This window comes from Ammodytes marinus (assembly GCF_949987685.1).
Source record: "Ammodytes marinus genome assembly, chromosome: 10".
In the NCBI taxonomy this organism is placed as follows: Eukaryota; Metazoa; Chordata; class Actinopteri; order Uranoscopiformes; family Ammodytidae; genus Ammodytes; species Ammodytes marinus.
In genome coordinates, this window is record NC_137214.1 from 12,376,329 (window position 1) to 12,394,286 (window position 17,958).

At 42.1% G+C, this 17,958-nt stretch overlaps 2 protein-coding genes across 2 annotated transcripts; one reads left to right on the top strand and one right to left on the bottom strand.

Moving 5' to 3' along the window:
• Window positions 1-58: 58 nt before the first annotated feature.
• ankrd13d (ankyrin repeat domain 13 family, member D) lies at window positions 59-7,341 on the top strand. Its single transcript, XM_080035978.1, has 16 exons — window positions 59-754; window positions 882-1,017; window positions 1,109-1,233; window positions 1,378-1,423; window positions 2,234-2,377; window positions 2,852-3,041; window positions 3,257-3,323; window positions 3,725-3,806; window positions 3,928-3,989; window positions 4,120-4,250; window positions 4,358-4,515; window positions 4,676-4,789; window positions 4,941-5,113; window positions 5,472-5,551; window positions 5,972-6,208; window positions 7,070-7,341. The coding sequence occupies exons 1-16, from the start codon at window positions 665-667 to the stop codon at window positions 7,131-7,133; spliced, it is 1,899 nt and encodes a 632-aa protein (XP_079892104.1). The 5' UTR covers window positions 59-664; the 3' UTR covers window positions 7,134-7,341.
• Window positions 7,342-10,520: 3,179 nt separating this feature from the next.
• LOC307256928 (signal-transducing adaptor protein 1-like) lies at window positions 10,521-17,050 on the bottom strand (the record flags this gene model as incomplete). The annotated part of the gene is made up of 9 exons (XM_080036044.1): window positions 10,521-10,738; window positions 10,954-11,056; window positions 12,964-13,033; window positions 13,361-13,492; window positions 13,874-14,088; window positions 16,266-16,322; window positions 16,458-16,574; window positions 16,717-16,788; window positions 16,955-17,050. 9 exons carry the CDS (start codon window positions 17,048-17,050, stop codon window positions 10,521-10,523), a joined length of 1,080 nt encoding a protein of 359 aa, XP_079892170.1.
• Window positions 17,051-17,958: the final 908 nt, after the last annotated feature.

Here is a 17,958-nt window from a genome sequence, read left to right on the forward strand (position 1 = left end):
GACTGAGGGCTGTCGGAAACATCTGTCACAAACATCATATCGGATGCCCCACCACCCCCAACACTCCTGAATGACCTGGATGTGAAGCAGGAGTAAAGGCCGTATCTGGCTGTATTTTTACAGACCGTAACAATGCTGCGATATGAACAGGGGATGGGTGCAGCAGCGGGGTAGTATAGCTCCGTCGGCGGTTTCACCCCCTTTTTATCGTTGCCTTAAGAACAATATCCTTCGTGCCAAAACAAAACAAAAACATGAGAGGACTTGCGAGGGGGATTTTTGTCGCCGGCTGAATTGCTTTTCCTGCATTGTGAATGATGGAAAACAGGCGCATACAGGAGCAGGAAACAATGTTGTTATTAGCCAGTTAGCTAACGTTAGCTCAGCTAGCTGCTCGTTAACTAGTTCAAATTAGTGGGCTGAGTTAGCCGAACTAACTCAGCCCACTAATTTAAATAGGCACGCACAACATTGACGTTTGTCTGCTGCCTAACCTTACAGAAAGGTGTTCAGTGACAGTTCTTGCTTCCTCCGTTTTTTGCCCATTTTTCTGCTGTTTACCAAGCTAGCTAGCTAACCAGCTGTGCCCATCGCTGCGCTGTGGTGAAGTCACATAGCAAACATATCTTTACTGCCGGTTAATTGCCCCGTCAACAAAACAGACATGGCTGAAGTCGAAGAAGCGTTTCCTTTGCATTTGCTGGTCTGGGACAATCAGTACCAGGAGCTGGATCGAGAACTGCAGAAGAACGAGGTGAGAAAGGAGGAGTTTTTATTTTATTTGAGAGGCTGGAGTCTTTACAGATGGGTGTGATAGGTCGCACTGCGTTAGGCGCTGATGCTGCTGCCTCTTGTCTCTGTGTGTGTGTTTGGTTCTGCAGCAGGACGTGGAGCGCCTGGATCCTCGGGGGCGCACACCGCTGGAGCTGGCAGTGTGTCTGGGCCACCTGGAGTCCACCCGGGTGCTGCTCAGACACTCCGCAGACCCCACACACTGCAACGCTCTGTGCTGGACTAGTGAGTTATCTCTCAGTCTCTCTCTCGCTGTCTCTCTCATCCTGTACTCCTGAGGCTGCATCCTTTAAAGTGGATAAACTGTCTGTTTCAGTCCTGCAGGAGGCGGTGAGCACGGGGGACCCTGAGCTAGTGCAGCTGGTGCTTCAGTACAGAGACTACAAGCGTGCCACCGAGAGACTGGCGGGCATCCCAGAGCTGCTGGCCAAACTCAGACAGGTAAAGGCAACTCCTCAGCTTACAACAGATGGAAAGCCTTTAAAGATGGAGTCCAGTGATTCTGGAGAACGCTTGTTGTCAAAATCAGTGACTGTGAATCTCAACACATAAGTAACAATTAACGATTTACTTGGTTTCTTCCAGGCACAAGACTTCTATGTGGAGATGAAATGGGAGTTCACCAGTTGGGGTGAGTGTGTTTCCATAATGTGTTTTCACTATAGGTCAGTTTCAGCACCACAGTAGTCGGATAGCTCCCCACGATAGCAGCTGTCTCTCAGCCTAAACACAAGGCAGAGCAGGTTCATTTCTAAATGTAACCTAAAGCAGAATGACTGAAACCCTGGCTGAGGTGCTTTTGTACTGGACTTGATGTCATTGGACATGAGGGTCACCCTTCAATGATCTCTTAAGTATGAATCATTGTTGAATAAATTAAATTGAAATGACTCCTTTTTGGAATACTGTGCCTTCTCTAATCTCCAGAAGATGCTGGCGGATAAAAAAGTATTACATTCAGCATTTTAAGACTATTTACTATGAAGATCCGAACAATACATATAGGGTGAATACGTCAATGCCTCCTAATGTGTATAATTTACAAAAAATGATTGAGTTGGAGGAGCAAGACATTTGTAATAGTCATTAAATACTTTTGTAATATAATTATAGATTGATTAAACATTAAAAAATAATGCCAGCACTTGATTGTATCATTAAGAAATACACATTGCTTGCTTTTATATGGTTTGTATCATCATTATAAAAGGGATACTTTGGGTATGTTGTATCATAGCTGTCAATCATAATGCAAGAACAATTCTAAGGTGTCACGTTTTTTTAAACTGTGACCTTGCTTTTATTATCATCATTGATGTGTTATATGCACTGTGTTACATGCGATATTTAGACATTTTCCAGAAAACCTTTGCTGTTATGATTTTCTCTTTGTCTGTTTTTTCTAAAATTCTTCTCCCTGTTCTTCCGTTCTTCCTCTCAGTGCCCTTGGTGTCGAAGGTCTGTCCCAGTGACGTGTACCGGGTGTGGAAGAGCGGCTCGTGCCTCCGCGTGGACACCACTCTCCTGGGCTTCGAACACATGACCTGGCTGAAAGGACGACGCAGCTATATCTTCAAGGGCGGAGGTGTGCATAGCTTACACACACACACACACACACACACACACACACACACACACACACACACACACATTACTGAACAGCTGAGCTTTGAGATGTGCACTATGCAAAACAAAATCATTTTGAGGCACCTGGAACCAAACGTACGACTGCAATATCTTTGTAGACGAAACTGTGGGCCCTGCTGCTGTAAACAACAATAGTGAAACAGTTACTTTTACTGTAGCTTTCTAACTTCAAACAGTGTTCAAGGGATCCAATTTTCCCCTGGGTAAAGTTTGTTTATTAAGATATGAGAATAAGCCTTAGAATATGTTCACTTCTCTGACACAGCCAAAGTTACATAGGGCACCTTTTAAATAGATTGATGGGAAATAACTTCTCTTATACCAACATTATCTTGTGGTCGGAACCATAGCTCAGGTTGATATGCAATCTGCCTTTCTCCTTTAAACGTGTGCTCCTCTACTATTTCTTCAGATGAGGGGGCTGTGGTGATGGAGGTGGACCATGAGAAGCAGGTGGTGTACACAGAGCCCCTGGTCCTGTCTCCCCGTGACGCGCCCTCCCTCCTGGCGGCCATGCAGCCGTCTCAGGAGAACACAGCCCAGAGACTCACCTCGCCCATCGTCTCCACACACCTCAACACACGCAACATTGCCTTTGAACGGTAATAAGCGTGCACCCTGTGTAAAGTAATACAAGCTGGGAACATTTCATAGAGATCACACTTGATTTTTTTTTGTGCAAATTTCTGCCAAGCCTTACTTTATGAAGCCGCAAACTCAGAGTAGAGTTTTCTTCTTTAAATGTTTGAGGCCAAAAAAGAATGACTCTGGTTTCAGTGCACGCTCGATCCCTTACTTTATGGCTTGGCTTGTTTAGGAACAAGTCAGGAATCTGGGGCTGGCGTTCCGAGAAGAGTGAGTCAGTCAGCGGGTACGAAGCCAAGGTAAGTGACCGCTGCTGAGCCAAGCTTCCTCAATTGACTGTGATCAAATTCAAGCCAGTTATTTCCTACTTAGGAAGTTATGAAGAACAACAATAGTTCTAGATCATTTCTGATAAAATGTTCTATTCACAGCGTGAAGAATGTGCATAAAATAGATTTAGGATGTTTTTGAACATAAACGTTTAGTTTATTCAGGATTGTTCTTGTAAGATTGAAAGTGATGTTTACACAGGGATCCTTACACCATCACCCAGTTTAACTTGCTGCTGCATACACTAAAGACTAAATACACTAAATACTTTCATAACACTGATAAATGTTTGTGTTTGTTGTGAAACTTTACTCCAAGAAAATGTGAAGAGAAGAAGTGAGTTCATCAGTGTTTATCCTCTTGTGTGCAGGTTTACAGCGCCACCAATGTGGAGCTGGTGACTCGGTCAAGGACAGAGCATCTATCAGACCAGGATAAGTCAAGGAGCAAAGGTGAGCACGTGTGTGTCCACAGTGTATTATAATGTTATATTTGCTGCTGTCTTTTTTATAGAGCTAAACACAGAATAAATGTGCACATTGTTGATGATCTTCCTCCATTATCCCCACTCAGGCTCAAAGACTCCTCTGCAGTCCTTCCTGGGGATTGCTGAACAGCACACGGCTCACAACGGGGTAAAAGTCTCCACAGTGCACCTGTGTGCAACACACACACACACACACACCACCTGCAGCTCTCTTTGATGAACGCGTCACATAAATCTCTCTCTCTCTCTCTCTCACTCTCACTTTATGTCTTCATCAGAGTAACGTTGCACTGTGTGCCAGTCCTCACAACCCCACGGCCATCACAGCCGAGGAGTACTTCAACCCAGAGTTCAATCTGAACGACCGGGACATTGGACGTCCCGTTGAGCTAACAAGCAAAGTCCAGAAGTATGATTATTCTTCACTGAATGCTTTTTTTTTGTATTCATGGGCCAGGTTTGCCCAAAGCAAGGATGAAGCATCTCGTCTCCTTTCTCTCCCTGCATCATCTCCAGGTTTAAAGCCACCCTTTGGCTGAGCGAGAGTCACCCTTTGTCCCTGGCCGAGCAGGTGACACCCATCATCGACCTCATGGCCATCTCCAACGCACACTTCGCCAAGCTGCGTGACTTCATCACCCTGAGCCTGCCGCCAGGTTTCCCTGTCAAGATAGGTGGGTAGTAGAGACACTGCAAAGTGCAGGCGGATGGATATTTTGAGATTATTAAACCTGGGTTTTCAGGATTCCTCGTCTATATTTAAATTTGATTTTAATTTGTTGCTAAAAGAATCAGCCATTTAAATATTTGAAAAACTCTCCATGCGTCCTCCAGAGATTCCCCTGTTTCACGTGCTGAATGCCAGGGTGACGTTCAGTAACCTGTGTGGCTGCGACGAGCCGGTCAGCTCTGTGACGGTTACCACACCAGAGAGCTCAGACGAGGCTGGTAACTATTGACTCAAACACATGCACAACTGTTTTAAACTAAGTAAAATAACATTAGAGGTAGAATGTTGTAATCATGATATGATTTCCTGAAATGATATACCTTGTCATACATGCAGGTACAGTAATGTTGTTGACCCATCTTCACCCAGGTCCGTCTCCCCATCCCTTCCACTGTGAGGTGGATCCCTCTGTGTTCGATCCCCCCGAGGACTACACCACCCTGGGTCCGGGCCGCAGCGAGCCAATGAGGGACGAGGATGACAACCTGCTGCAGTTTGCTATCCAGCAGAGCCTGCTAGATGCCGGCACGGAGAGCGACCAGGTCAGAGTTCACAAGTCAGACCAGGGAATTGGATTCTTTCTCTTCTTCTCACCTTTCCTGTCCTCTTCTACAGTGCAGCACCACTTGTGTTTACTTGCTGGTTCATTGCATTCTGACTAAAAACAAAGTGTAGTAAAATAATTTCACTCTTTCTCTGGCAGAAAAAGTAACCATGAGTACCAGTCACTGTCCATGATGGAACAATGCTATTTGTTGATACTTGCTTCACATCAAAAAGTGTGCTAAGGTCTATCAATTAAAATGGACTGCTGTTTTTTTCCTCATGGCAACAAAGTCTCTACAGGGTTCTTATGGTACATCCAAAGCCAGCTTTAACACACCAGTTTGTTGTTTATAGGTGACCATATGGGAGGCCCTGACCAACAGCCGCCCGGTGCCCCCATCTCCACTGTACGAGGACGACTCTCAGCTGGAGAGGTGAGCTGACCTTCACATGTTTCCATTATATGCAGGTTAAAGCTGCTCAAAACTGGAGTTTGAGTATACTGATTATATTAGTTATTGCTTAGGCCATTAGAATATAGGCTCCACGATCCTTTCAGAGTTTACGTTAAATAGAAATCATATTTTTTTTTGTCTCCACCATGAGGTTTAGCTGTTCAAAGTTCTGTCTTATTGCAGAGAGAGAAACCCCTGGCTTGTTCTGCAGTGTAATTAAAACATCTCTAAATAGAGTTCAGTGATTAGCTTTTACTTCCCGCCTTCTCTCGGGAGCCGAGAAACTCCCAGTTGTACCATAATGTAGCCCAGCAGTGAAACCGTACCTGGTAAAGATACGTTTTGATAGTACTCCAGTTTCAGTCTAATTATCTGCCTCAATTCTTGTTCTCATCTCAGGGCGATCCAGGAGTCCCTGACTGTCTCCCTGGCGGGAAGAGAGGAGGACGACACGGCCGACCCCAGCCAGCCCTCCTCTGTCTCCCCGCCGTCAGACCCCGCTGGAAACTCCCCGCTTTCCTACAGCGCTGCCACTGATCCGCGGTTGCCGGGAAACTTTGGCGCGGTGAGCAGCTTCGACGAGCAGCTGCGTATGGCCATGGAGATATCGTGCCGGGAGCAGGAGGAGATCGACAGGTGAGGGAGGGAGGGAGGAAGGAAGGAAGGAGTTTGATATAAGTGAGATGAAAAAGTCCTGTCGGGGATCATTTTGTTTGTGACTACTACAGCTAATTTGGTAGAAATTTTGTCAGTAGTTTATATTATAACACCAAAATGTTCATTCTACTCAAACATATACCTATAAATAGTAAAACAAGAGACACTGAACATTTGGAGTGGTCTCTTAATATCTTCGGGAGCTGTATATATATATATATACGAGTATACATGTGCATCTAAAAGCACATTTAAAAAGTGAAACTTACTTATTACTCTGACACCTCATGAATGCAGCATGACTACAGGAACCTGAACAGGTCAACTTTTTAAATTAGCTTCAGTGTGTTGTTCTTGATCATTTGTGATTTTTCCTGGTTCAAGGTATCTTTATTATCCCCGGGGGGCAATTTGATGTATGGCCAGCAGTAAAAAAGAAACAGCAAACATATAACAGATAAGACAACAAATAACACAAAACAGATCACAGTTACGTTTGACCAGACTGATTGCAGCTAGCATTAATGATTTCTTCAACCGGTTTGTTCGGGCAAAGTGGCAGCCTGTATCTGCGCTCTGATGGCAGCAAGGAAAACTCAAGGTTTAGGGGATGGGTTGAGTCAGCCATGATTGAGCGGGCCTTCCTCAATGACCTGACCTTATACAGGTCATTAAGGTGGCTCAGTTGAGTTCATATGTCCTGTAAAAAATGTTTCCGTCCTTGTTTTTTAAATGAAATTTGGTCAGGAATCCATTTATCTGGGGAGTGAGTAATATATTTGTGGAAGTTATCCTTTAAATGCCATTGTTCTGACTGGCTAGTCTTACATTTTCCCATAGGAATCTGAGGGAGGAAGAGGAGGAGCTTCTGAGGATCTTGCAGCTGTCACTCACCGAGAAGTAATGTCGCAACAGCAATGGAGCGCACGGCCTTCATTGGGGATCTACCTTCTTTAATTTATTCTGTTTTTTTTTGTTTTTTTTAATCCTAAGACATTAAGTTATTACAGATATTTTATTTGTCTTTCTCACACGAAGGCTGCTACAAAGGAGTGTAAAGGACCAGACTATAACTAGTGTGTGAGTGAAATCGGTGTGTGTGTGTGTGTGTGTGTGTGTGTGTGTGTGTGTGTGTGTGTGTGTGTGATGGGGTGGGGAGGGGAGGGGAGGGGAGGTTGTGAATAAGAAGAAATATGTACTCTGAAACACACTTCAGTGAAGGAAGAGGAGGCAAATCTTTGTTTTTCTTTTTTTATTGATTGTTTTCCACAGTCTTGCTGTATTTATTGAGTGACGAATGGTCCTTACACTTTAAACTTATTACATGATCCATGATAATGATGAAAATTATGAAAATAAAGTCTTAACGGAATAACTTATTCAAAATATATGATTATTATAACACTTATGTTGGCTTATTCCTACGTGTGGAAAATAAAAAATAATGATCATCCTGGAGCATGTTTTTCTTTCGTGCTTTTGAGCAAAGCAACAAACATAATCACAGAAATGTGTAGTTTTTCATTTAACAGTGTTACATTCTTTCAAAAATGGACAATCATTCTGATCTGTACAAATAATTGGTCCATGCAAGTTTGAGGTAATGTTCATGTTTACATTTTCAAACTACAATCGTTGAGCAAAAATAGCATAACTGATGAGATATTCAAGGGCTCTTCTCATTTATAACCAAACTATCTCCCATAGTACACACTTTAACAGTCACAGCTTAATGACTTGTAAACAATATTTTATCAGGGAGATGGTATACCATCATAGTATTCTTTATTAATATTGTACTGTTACAATATATATATATATATATATATATATATATATATATAAACTCACCGGCCACTTTACTACCTGTTCAATTGCTTTTACAAACAAATAGCTAATCAGCCAATCACATGGCAGCAACTCAATGCATTTAGGCATATAGACATGGTCAAGACAACATCCTGAAGTTAAAACCGAGCATCAGAATGGGGAAGAGGGGGTTTAAGTGACTTTGAAGGTGGCATGGTTGATGGTGCAAGGCAGGATGGATCCATGCTTTCATGTTGTTTACGCCAAATTCTGACCCTACCATCTAAATGTGGCAACTGAAATCGAGACGCATCAGACCAAGCAAGATTTTTTATAATCTTCTATTGTCCAATTTTGGGGAGCCTGTGCGGATTGTAGCTACAGTTTCCTGTTTTTAGCTGACAGGAGTGGCACAGTGGGGTCTTCTGCTGCTGTAGCCCATCTGCTTCAAGGTTGGTTGTGTTGTGTGTTCAGAGATGGTAATCTGCATATCTTGGTTGGGGTTATTTGAGTGACTGTTGCCTTTCTATCATCAGCCCATCCTCTTCTGACCTCTGACATCAACAATGCATTTTCGTCCACACAACTGCCGCTCACTGGATATATATATTTTTTTGGACCATTCTCTGTAAATCCTAGAGATGGTTGTGTGTGAAAATCCCAGTAGATCAGCAGTTTCTGAAATAGTCTAACCAGCCCGTCAAACCCCCTTTCTTCCCCATTCTGTTGCTCGGTTTCAACTTCAACAAGTTGTCCTGTCCAGGTCTACTTGCCTAAATGCATTGAGTTGCTACCATGTGATTGGCTGATCAGTTATAAGTGTTAACAAGAAATTTTTACCGGTGTACGTAATAAAGTGGCCGGTGAGTGTATGTATACTGTATCCAAACAACAGGGGTCTCAAAATAACATGTTTAAAATCTGTTAGTAAATTTGACCCTCTTAAATATTTAAAAATATTTTATTTTTATTTGTATTAATTGATACCTTTTCTGGCAAGCAGCCAAGCTAGAGTGTTAAATGGTTATTTTAGCCAAAGTAGCATCCTGGGTTTATCGGCCCACCACTTGGTCCAAACTGTAATATCATCTATATTTTCATGAAACTTTGTCAAGAGGGATTAATCCTGGTGTCTTAGTTGATCTTTTCAATATTTTTCTAGCAGTGACATGAGGTCCAAAAAGCTGTTATTTGTGTTGGTTTTTTGTGCAACATCTCTACAACTATTTGCTGGATTGCCAAGACATTTGGTTACAGACATATGTGTTCCCCGAAGGATGAATCATCTTCCTTTTCATCCAGCCCCCTAAACTTAAAGGTCAAAGTTTAAGTTTAGCCTATACTTTGGTTTATGATCAAACATTAGCAAAACTATCCACATCCCGATCAGCATCGGCTCTGCTTTCCACTGCTTATAACAAATGTTAGCATGTAAAAATGCTGAACTAAAGATGCTTTGCATGGTAAACATCCGCATGTTAGCATTAGCAAAGTCTTAGTCTTGTTATGTAGAAAGCTGTAGCCTCCCTTGTCATAAACTTTATTTCCTTTCTGCAAAGTGTTTAAGCAGAAGAGAGAGAAAAAGGTAATTTAAGTTTTTGTTTACTTTGTTCTTTTTTTCTTTCTTTCTTTTTACCAAAGGTGGCCATGTTGGAGGAGTTAGATGATTTCAAAAAAATGTTAAATGGTCAGACTTGTGAGACATGCATCATTCACATTGGTGGACTTTTCTCGTGTTCCACTGTGCTTTGCCTGGGTGGGATGTCTCGATTGATTCTTGATTCCCATAGGACTTCCTCCTCGGCTGCTGCAGTGTAGCTTCCCTCCGCGATTTTAAAACGTCCCGAAGCTCCAAATTGACTAGTTTGGACAAACACACTCGAGCGTCACTCATTTTGCCTGTCTTCACTCGCTCACCTTCACCTGTAAGGATTTTAATTTCCAATTTTAATGATGTTATAGCCCCCATCATATGTGCATTTACTTTTTATATAATCAAATAATAATCATACAATTAAAATGTGACTTTAATAATATTCTCATCTCAGTACAGAACAGGGAGTGGAGAAGGGAGAGAAGGCTCGTGCTTAAAAGAGAATTTGGTGAATGGTACAGGTCTGACTCATCTCAACTTTCATAGATAAGAAGTAATATCCAAGGCTAGGAGCATAGGGTTACTTTTAACGAGAGGACGGCCAGGAAGAAGATGAAGGATGGACTTCGTAAACTGCCTGACAACGAGATTTAACCAATCAGGAGACATTTTCAACATATGTTAAGAGACTCTGATGTAGAGAGATAACTCACTTCTTCTTTCTTTTTGTCCTGTCAACCTGCCTTGTCAATTTACTTAAATAAATACTGAGGCCGAGATTCCGAATTTTACACCTTTCTCCATGGCATTTTTTCCTTCATAAATAAGGCTAAAGAACACGTATATTTTTATTTCTAACACACCCATCACCCAAAGCAGCTCTCAATGTCACAACACATATTCACACTCATTCTCACCTTGCTTTAGTATCTGATCTTCAGGACTTTCATCATCAGGACACACATAGTCCCCCTCTTCTGGCTTGCTTGGAGGGGGCAGAAACTCTTTTTTGCTCTGTGAGCGCAGCATGGGAGCCACTAGTGCCTTGGGAACAGTTGTGGGCTTCGTTGAGGTGATGCTAATGCACTTTGGAGCAGGTGACACATCTGTTTAACACAAACACACACACGCACGCACGCACGCACACACACACACACACACACACACACACACACACACACACACACACACACACACACACACACACACACACACACACACACACACACACACACACACACACACACACACACACAATATGTATCTTCGCCCATTGAGCCTGAGGACCAATTGTAACAACAGCCAAGATGGCTCCTCTCACCGATGCGAGTGTCGTAGGGCTGAGATGCCATGTAGGGATGAAGATTGTACTTTGTCTTTTCAATGAAGTATTGAAGGACATTGTCCAAGGAAGAGACCGTCACCTGCAGAGCAGAGGACACGTGAAGATGTTTGTGATGTCCTTAGCACAAAATAACTAGTAGAATCATAATAGAAACGTTTCAAACATAACATTTGACTAATTTAAAGGTCACCTATTATGCAAAATGCCTGAGGCCTGTTTCAGGTAGCTGGTTTTGAGGCAACCCAGAGTTTGTTCGCTCTGAGTTGGTGGAAACTCTGGGTTTTCCGTTTCAGGTAGCAGGTTCAGCGCAACCGAGGGTCAGTTACTGCGGCAACATACGCCGTGGGTCTAACCTGCTCGGGAGGTGGTTAGACCTACCCTGAGTTTGTTTTCACTTTACGCTGCAGCTCCGACTGAAGAAAGAGTGTCACTGTCACACGCGTCCCTGTACAGTTTGAAGCAAAATCACTGCATAGAAATCTCCATCGGGATGTTTTTATCATTTCCTGATGATTTTACGTTTGACCGATCATTTATCTGATCAGTAGCCTTGTTCTCAGCCCTCGGTCCGTTCATAGGCGGCCACCTTACACATCGTGACATGCTCTACATTCTGATTAATAAACCTATTTGTATTGTATGTTTTTTAACGTCTGTGCCACTGAACAGATTTATGTCAGGTGGATTCATGTAACGCTGCGGCTGCACGCGATCGTTATAGTTCACTTGTGCGATCCTAAAGTCACAGACGAGCCTCGTTAAATAGCCTAATATGAATATAAAAATGATATAATAATTTAAACTGTGATCACTTGAGGAAAATGGATCTGGTAATAAATCAATCAGGCGCTTCAATGGAAACTGTCACCTAATGTGTCTTGACGTTAATGTCTTTCACTCCCCATTTAAAAGAAGCGACTGTCTGTTCTGTTTACTGCACAGTAGGCTATTAGGCTATAGCTTGCCAACATAATTATACAGCTAATATAAAACACTGTCAGCGATGCTGTGCCGCGCCAGCTTTATTACTTTACAGCTGATATGCGTAACTTTTTAAAATAGACTATGGTTTCTCATACGGAAGCGAAATTATTATCTTGACAAAAAATGTTTGCTCTGTTTTTTTTCTGAATTGCCGAGGAGATTAGATCAGAGTTATGAGACAATATCCCGTTAATTCTTCTCCATAGGCTACCATAAACTCATTCGTTAATATTTCTAACTCAGTGGGAGGAGCGGAGATTTCTTTTTTTCTTTTTTGAGAAGTGGAGAAGTGGGAGGATCAAGCATTTGTTTCTTCTGTTTCCATGGTGAATCATGTTATCAGCGATCCATTGACGATGGCTTTTACGCACACGCTCCACCCAGAGTGAACGCGCTCAGAGTTGATAAACCCAACGCCGATCCACTGTTCTGAAACCGAAAACCCAGAGTTACTTATCAACCCAGAGTATGTAAAACCAGCTACCTGAAACAGGCCTCTGATGTTTTGTTTTTCAACATTAATATGGGTCCCCATTGTGTCTAAAGAATTCCAAAGTATGAGAAAAGACCAACCCCTCTCATCTCTCCCCTTTTCTGAAAACCTGTGTTCCGAAACCCCCGTCATATTTCTCTCCCCTTATGATATCATAAGGAGAAGCCGCACCACCCATTACCAAACAAACTAAGCATTTCCTCCACCTGTGAAAAGCACACCCCAGGATACCCCTGAATCTATCTGTCTGTCTGTCATATTGAGCTGGCGGGCAGGGCCTGTGCCCCCACATAAGGACCTGGCCAATTAGGGCAGACCGGGCTTTTTGGAAGGCGGGGCTTAAAGTGGCAAGCTTTTAAAAGAAATGTTTCAGACAGAGGCTGAAACAGGGAAATATAATTGTTTTTTTGACACTACATCATGAAAACAGTTTCTCGTAAAAACCCAAATTACAATTTTGAAATGTTCATAAAATGTGACCTTTAATGTTATAGAGTTACGGGACTTACTGCTATGTCCAGTTCAATGACAAACCCTGGGTCTGTGGAGGTCACTCTGTAGTTCTTCATGACATGCCCACTGAAAAACAAGGAAGATGAGGATCATCTATCTATCTATCTATCTATCTATCTATCTATCTATCTATCTATCTATCTATCTATCTATCTATCTATCTATCTATCTATCTATCTATCTATCTATCTATCTATCTATCTATCTATCTATCTATCTATCTATCTATCTATCTATCTATCTATCTATCTATCTATCTATCTATCTATCTATCTATCTATCTATCTATCTATCTATCTATCTATCTATCTATCTATCTATCTATCTATCTATCTATCTATCTATCTATCTATCCATCCCATATCCATCCATCCCATATATGAGTTGTCAGACCTGGCTGTCTGTTGTCTGATGCTCACGGCATAGTTGTTGGCCAGGGTGGACGGGCGGAGAATGATGCTTCCGTACTCAGGGTTTTCCTCCAGCATCCGCTCAGCCTCGGCCCGAGTGACGTTGAAGAAACACCTTCAAAGACAGAATCAAAGAAGGAAAGATAAATCACTTCCTTAATGCCAGGCGTGGACAAGGGGACTTTACAAGGTGAGATAAGACATTATCATATGATACAAAGTCAAACATTTATAAAAATCAATATTGCATAACACAAGGTCAATAATACATGATAACGTTGGATAGTAATGAATGATTAAATAATGACAAGAAACATAAAAAAAATACAATATGCACATGACGAAGCAGCAGTTGAAGGCTAATGTAAACAGTCAAATCTTCAGTTGCGACTTAAAGGAAAAAATGAAAAGAAATGGGATAAAGTCCTTCAGGAGGTCATTGCTAAGGAGGAAGAACCTGAGAAGAGGAAAAAAAATTCTGGAGACTTTGACTCACGCTGGCATCTGGGAGGCGCTGTGGTCAGGCTCCTCTTTGGGCGGACGGGGAGGAGGAGAGGAGGGGGAGGACTGGGAGGCTGAGAGAAGGAAGCCTGGTCGGGGTGGGAGTGGGGGACGCGATGCGGGGGGGTTCCTTCCCTTCTCCTGATCCAGAACCTCCTGCAGCTGCAGCATCTGGCCGGGCAGCAGCTGCAGCTTACTGGGGATCACTTTCTGCAAGGGAATCACACTTTGTTGTTGTAACAAATAACAGGTTGGAAAATGCATCCAGGCAGGTTTTTGTGAGTTCTTCCCGAATTTCTCGCAATTAAGATGCATAATCTTCGGTGCAGCGTTTAAGACTTTAGACTTTAGACTTTAGACTTTATTGTCCCCTAGGGGAAATTCTTTTTCACTCCACAGTACATGTATGGGCCGCACACCGACAGACAATAGACAGATGGACAACAAACACAACAAAATAAACATGCATACAGAATATATAAACAGAGTGGGACTGGGGTGATTTATCTTGGCCTTCTGTTGAGGGCTGCTATGGCTGCAGGTACCAGGGGCCTCATTTATCAACCGTACTTACGCACAAATCTGTGCGTAAGTAGGGCGTAAGAACATTGCCACGCAAAGTATGGCATTTACCAAAATGTACTTAGACTTATGAATGTGTGTAAATGTAAGCACAACTCTGACCATGCTTACGAACATAATCTAGTGGTAGAATAGCGATATTACAAGCACAAAGCAAAGCATTTAAGAGTTTCAACGTCTGCATTAACACTAGAACCGCCAGCGTTCTCTTTATATCTATAATCGCCACGCGTCAAATCCACCCGTGCATTTCTAGGGTAATGTAAAGTCATACATTTGTTTGTTTAATCATCATCTGTGTTTTGGACCTCTTGTTTTATAATCTAAGTTTCTTTAAGAACACTGATCACGACTCAGTAATGAAACTGAAGTAGATATAATATCGCCAATACATCAATGAAAACAGATGGTCAAAACAGCGTTCAAATGAGCTAACATCCTAAATGCAATAAATAGTTATATGGCACACTTATTTTTAGGTAAGCTCTAATTGATTATTCATTAAATGTGTCACGTTTACATGTTTTGAAGCGGAGGATCCCTCCGATGCTCTCTGTGCGTCTCAGCACTCAGCTGTGAGCTGGACGAGCCGCGGTGACTCGCCAGACTCGCCAATCACTCATTTCACTTAGTAGGCTAACTCTATTGTTGTTAGGAGCTTATCTTCATCTCTTTTTTATTGAAAGAGTTTATGAATGACTGCACGTAAAGTTGTCAGATCGCGGCAAACAATGCCGTTGCCTTACAACTTGCTCGAAAATATCACATTTTCCCATGCAGCAAGCTTTCTTTTGTTTTAATGCCTGCACTAAGTGCGCCAACAAAATATGTTTTGCTTCGATTCAACCTCGTTTACATGGGTTTCCATTTATGTGTTGGAGAAGTTTCTTTTCGTTACCCTCGGCTCTTTACCATTGTGGCGGAGAGGGGTAAAACACATTCAGATGGTTGATAAAGGGATGTGTTGTGACCATATATGGTTAATTGGAGGCGTTTCTGAATGCAAATGGGCTGAGCGTGAACGAGCATGACACTTAAGAACATGTGGGATTTATCAAGATTGATGACTTACTGGTGTGCGTACGATAGGCCAGCGCACGTTTGATAAATACCGATTTTTTTGTACTTAAGCACATACTAAATTTCATTCGTAAGAGTGAATTTAGAACCTTTTCTACGCACTGTTGATAAATGAGGCCCCAGGCTTTTGCCATAGCGAGCCCTCCGGCACAACAGGGACCTGTACCTGCGTCCGGAGGACATAATGGTGAAGTGACAGTTGAGTGGGTGAGTGTTGTCCTGTGCTATTGTAAATGCGATGCGTGTGATGGCCTTGACATTGAGCTCTGACAGTGTGGGTGTGGGGAGACCGATTAATTTGGCAGCTATGTTTAAGAAACAAAATACAAGAAAGTTAACAAGTAACAGAAATGATATTTTGTAGGAACGTATCACCTCAGTGTTTATCCAGAGCTATGTTATTTTGAAAAGCTATCCTCTGATCATGTTTAAGGAATTATAATACACACAATTAAAGTGTTTTATGAGCATTAAGCTTTTGTGCTGAAGTTACTTTTGAACATTTATTTTTGTCCTGCACCAGCCACATATGGATGTTCATAACATTGCCTTGTTGAACCCTGATCATGTTTGACCTCAGCCATTGAGGGTTTGTAATTGCTTTTTTACCAGCACTCAATGTGGTGCTATTAGCAGCTGATATTAGAGTCCCATCAAGAGTGTGTCTCTAAGTTTATATATGTATGTGTGTGTGCGCGTGTGTGTGTGCGTGCTCGTTGGCTTACTTTAATCACAGTGAGGATGTATCCCCTCCACTCCTCTCCTCTGTCAGGATTTTCCATCTATACAAACCCACAAACAGCACCACACATTTAGCCCAGTAATGTCACATATCTCAAATATCAATAATAATTTAAAATTGAAACTACAGGTATAATCTTCAGAAGAAAGGAGACAAAATCAGTCAGGTTTCACACCTTGAGCTGCACCTCCTCTGTTTGCAGGGTAAGAGTGAAGATGGTCGGCGTCTTCCTCTGATATGGAGAATCCAGCACCATGGACTTCAGCTGCTCCAAGTCCAGCCTCTCTGTGTACTGGCAAAGTAAAACAAACACACCTGAGAAATATAACATGGGTATCACACACATTACTGAGCAGGCAAACATGTATCAATTCATCTAAAACTAGCAGGGACTAGGATTATTAAGGAAAACAAAAAAAAAACGGCTTGCTTACTGTGTCCTGCATGCCATCTTTGTACAGAAAGAGTGTGGCTCCACGGAGCTCCCCATAGTACTCCTTGAAATCCTAAAAAAATCACAAGTTTTCCTTTCAATTATGTCTGCTCCTCTTGACACAGCATTCAACAGTCATGAAGCCATATTTAAATTTCAAAACATACCCATGTAGTACTCATTTCATTGTTCTACTCTCATATACACGTTTACAGTCTGTTTCTTTTCCGTGTCCTCACCTCCTCTTTGGAGTGCTTCTTCAGCAGCTGTCCAGAGTAGTACAGAGGTAGATCTGTGATGGTCGCCCTCCTCTTGAAGACAACTCTGGGGTGCATTGTGGTCATGGTCCAACACTCGGTCAAATCTGTGTGCGTCTTCTGGCCTGTTTTGTTTTTATCCGCCTTTGCTCAGTTCACTTCTCTTTGTTCAAGCAGTGAAGTGGTTGAATAAACAGTTCACGCCGATTGGCTGGTGGGAAATATGTTTGTCCCTTGCTGTTGTCTTAGGTCAGCTCTCAAAGCACTGATGAGCTCACGGTTAGTCTTTTAGTATATCTGATGGGACAGTTGGACCATAAACCTACATTAATAATCTTTTACTCCCACCCCCACCCCCACCCCTCTTTTCCCTTCAGTCATTGAGCTGCTCTGACTCTGAGAATGAGGAAATGCTCCAGTGATTTACAAAGGAGGAAGTAGTTTGTGTAGAGTATCCCAAATAAAAGTCAACTTTTGTACTTTGAACTTTGGAGACAGCTCTACACCGCACCACTCAGAAGCAGCATGCAGGAACACACACACACACACACACACACACACACACACACACACACACACACACACACACACACACACACACACACACACACACACACACACACACACAGATCCCCAGCTAAGATGCATTGTTAATGTGCAAGCCAGATTAGTTATTATAAGACATTGAGCTCGATATAAATTGCTGTTGAAATCCATTAATATATACTTTTAAATGCCTTAAGTTCATATCAATAAATTGAAAAGCGGTTATAAGTTCAGTGGCTGGATACATGTAATTTAAATAATATGATATCAAATACCCATTTTTATTTTAGATCTTTGTTGTTTTTATGTATGATATCATAAATAAACTACATTAAAGGACAACATGCATCAAGAAAAACTACACCCATCACACATATGATAAGAACGAAGTTAAAATAATAAACAAATAGAAACATTGAGTATATACATAATATGAAGTC

Coding starts and splice junctions, on each gene's coding strand:
- ankrd13d (XM_080035978.1), top strand. CDS start 665: ATGGCTGAAGTCGAAGAAGCGTTTCCTTTGCATTTGCTGGTCTGGGAC. Junction 1,424..2,233: donor ATGGGAGTTCACCAGTTGGG/GTGAGTGTGTTT, acceptor TCTTCCTCTCAG/TGCCCTTGGTGTCGAAGGTC. Junction 5,114..5,471: donor CCGGCACGGAGAGCGACCAG/GTCAGAGTTCAC, acceptor TGTTGTTTATAG/GTGACCATATGGGAGGCCCT.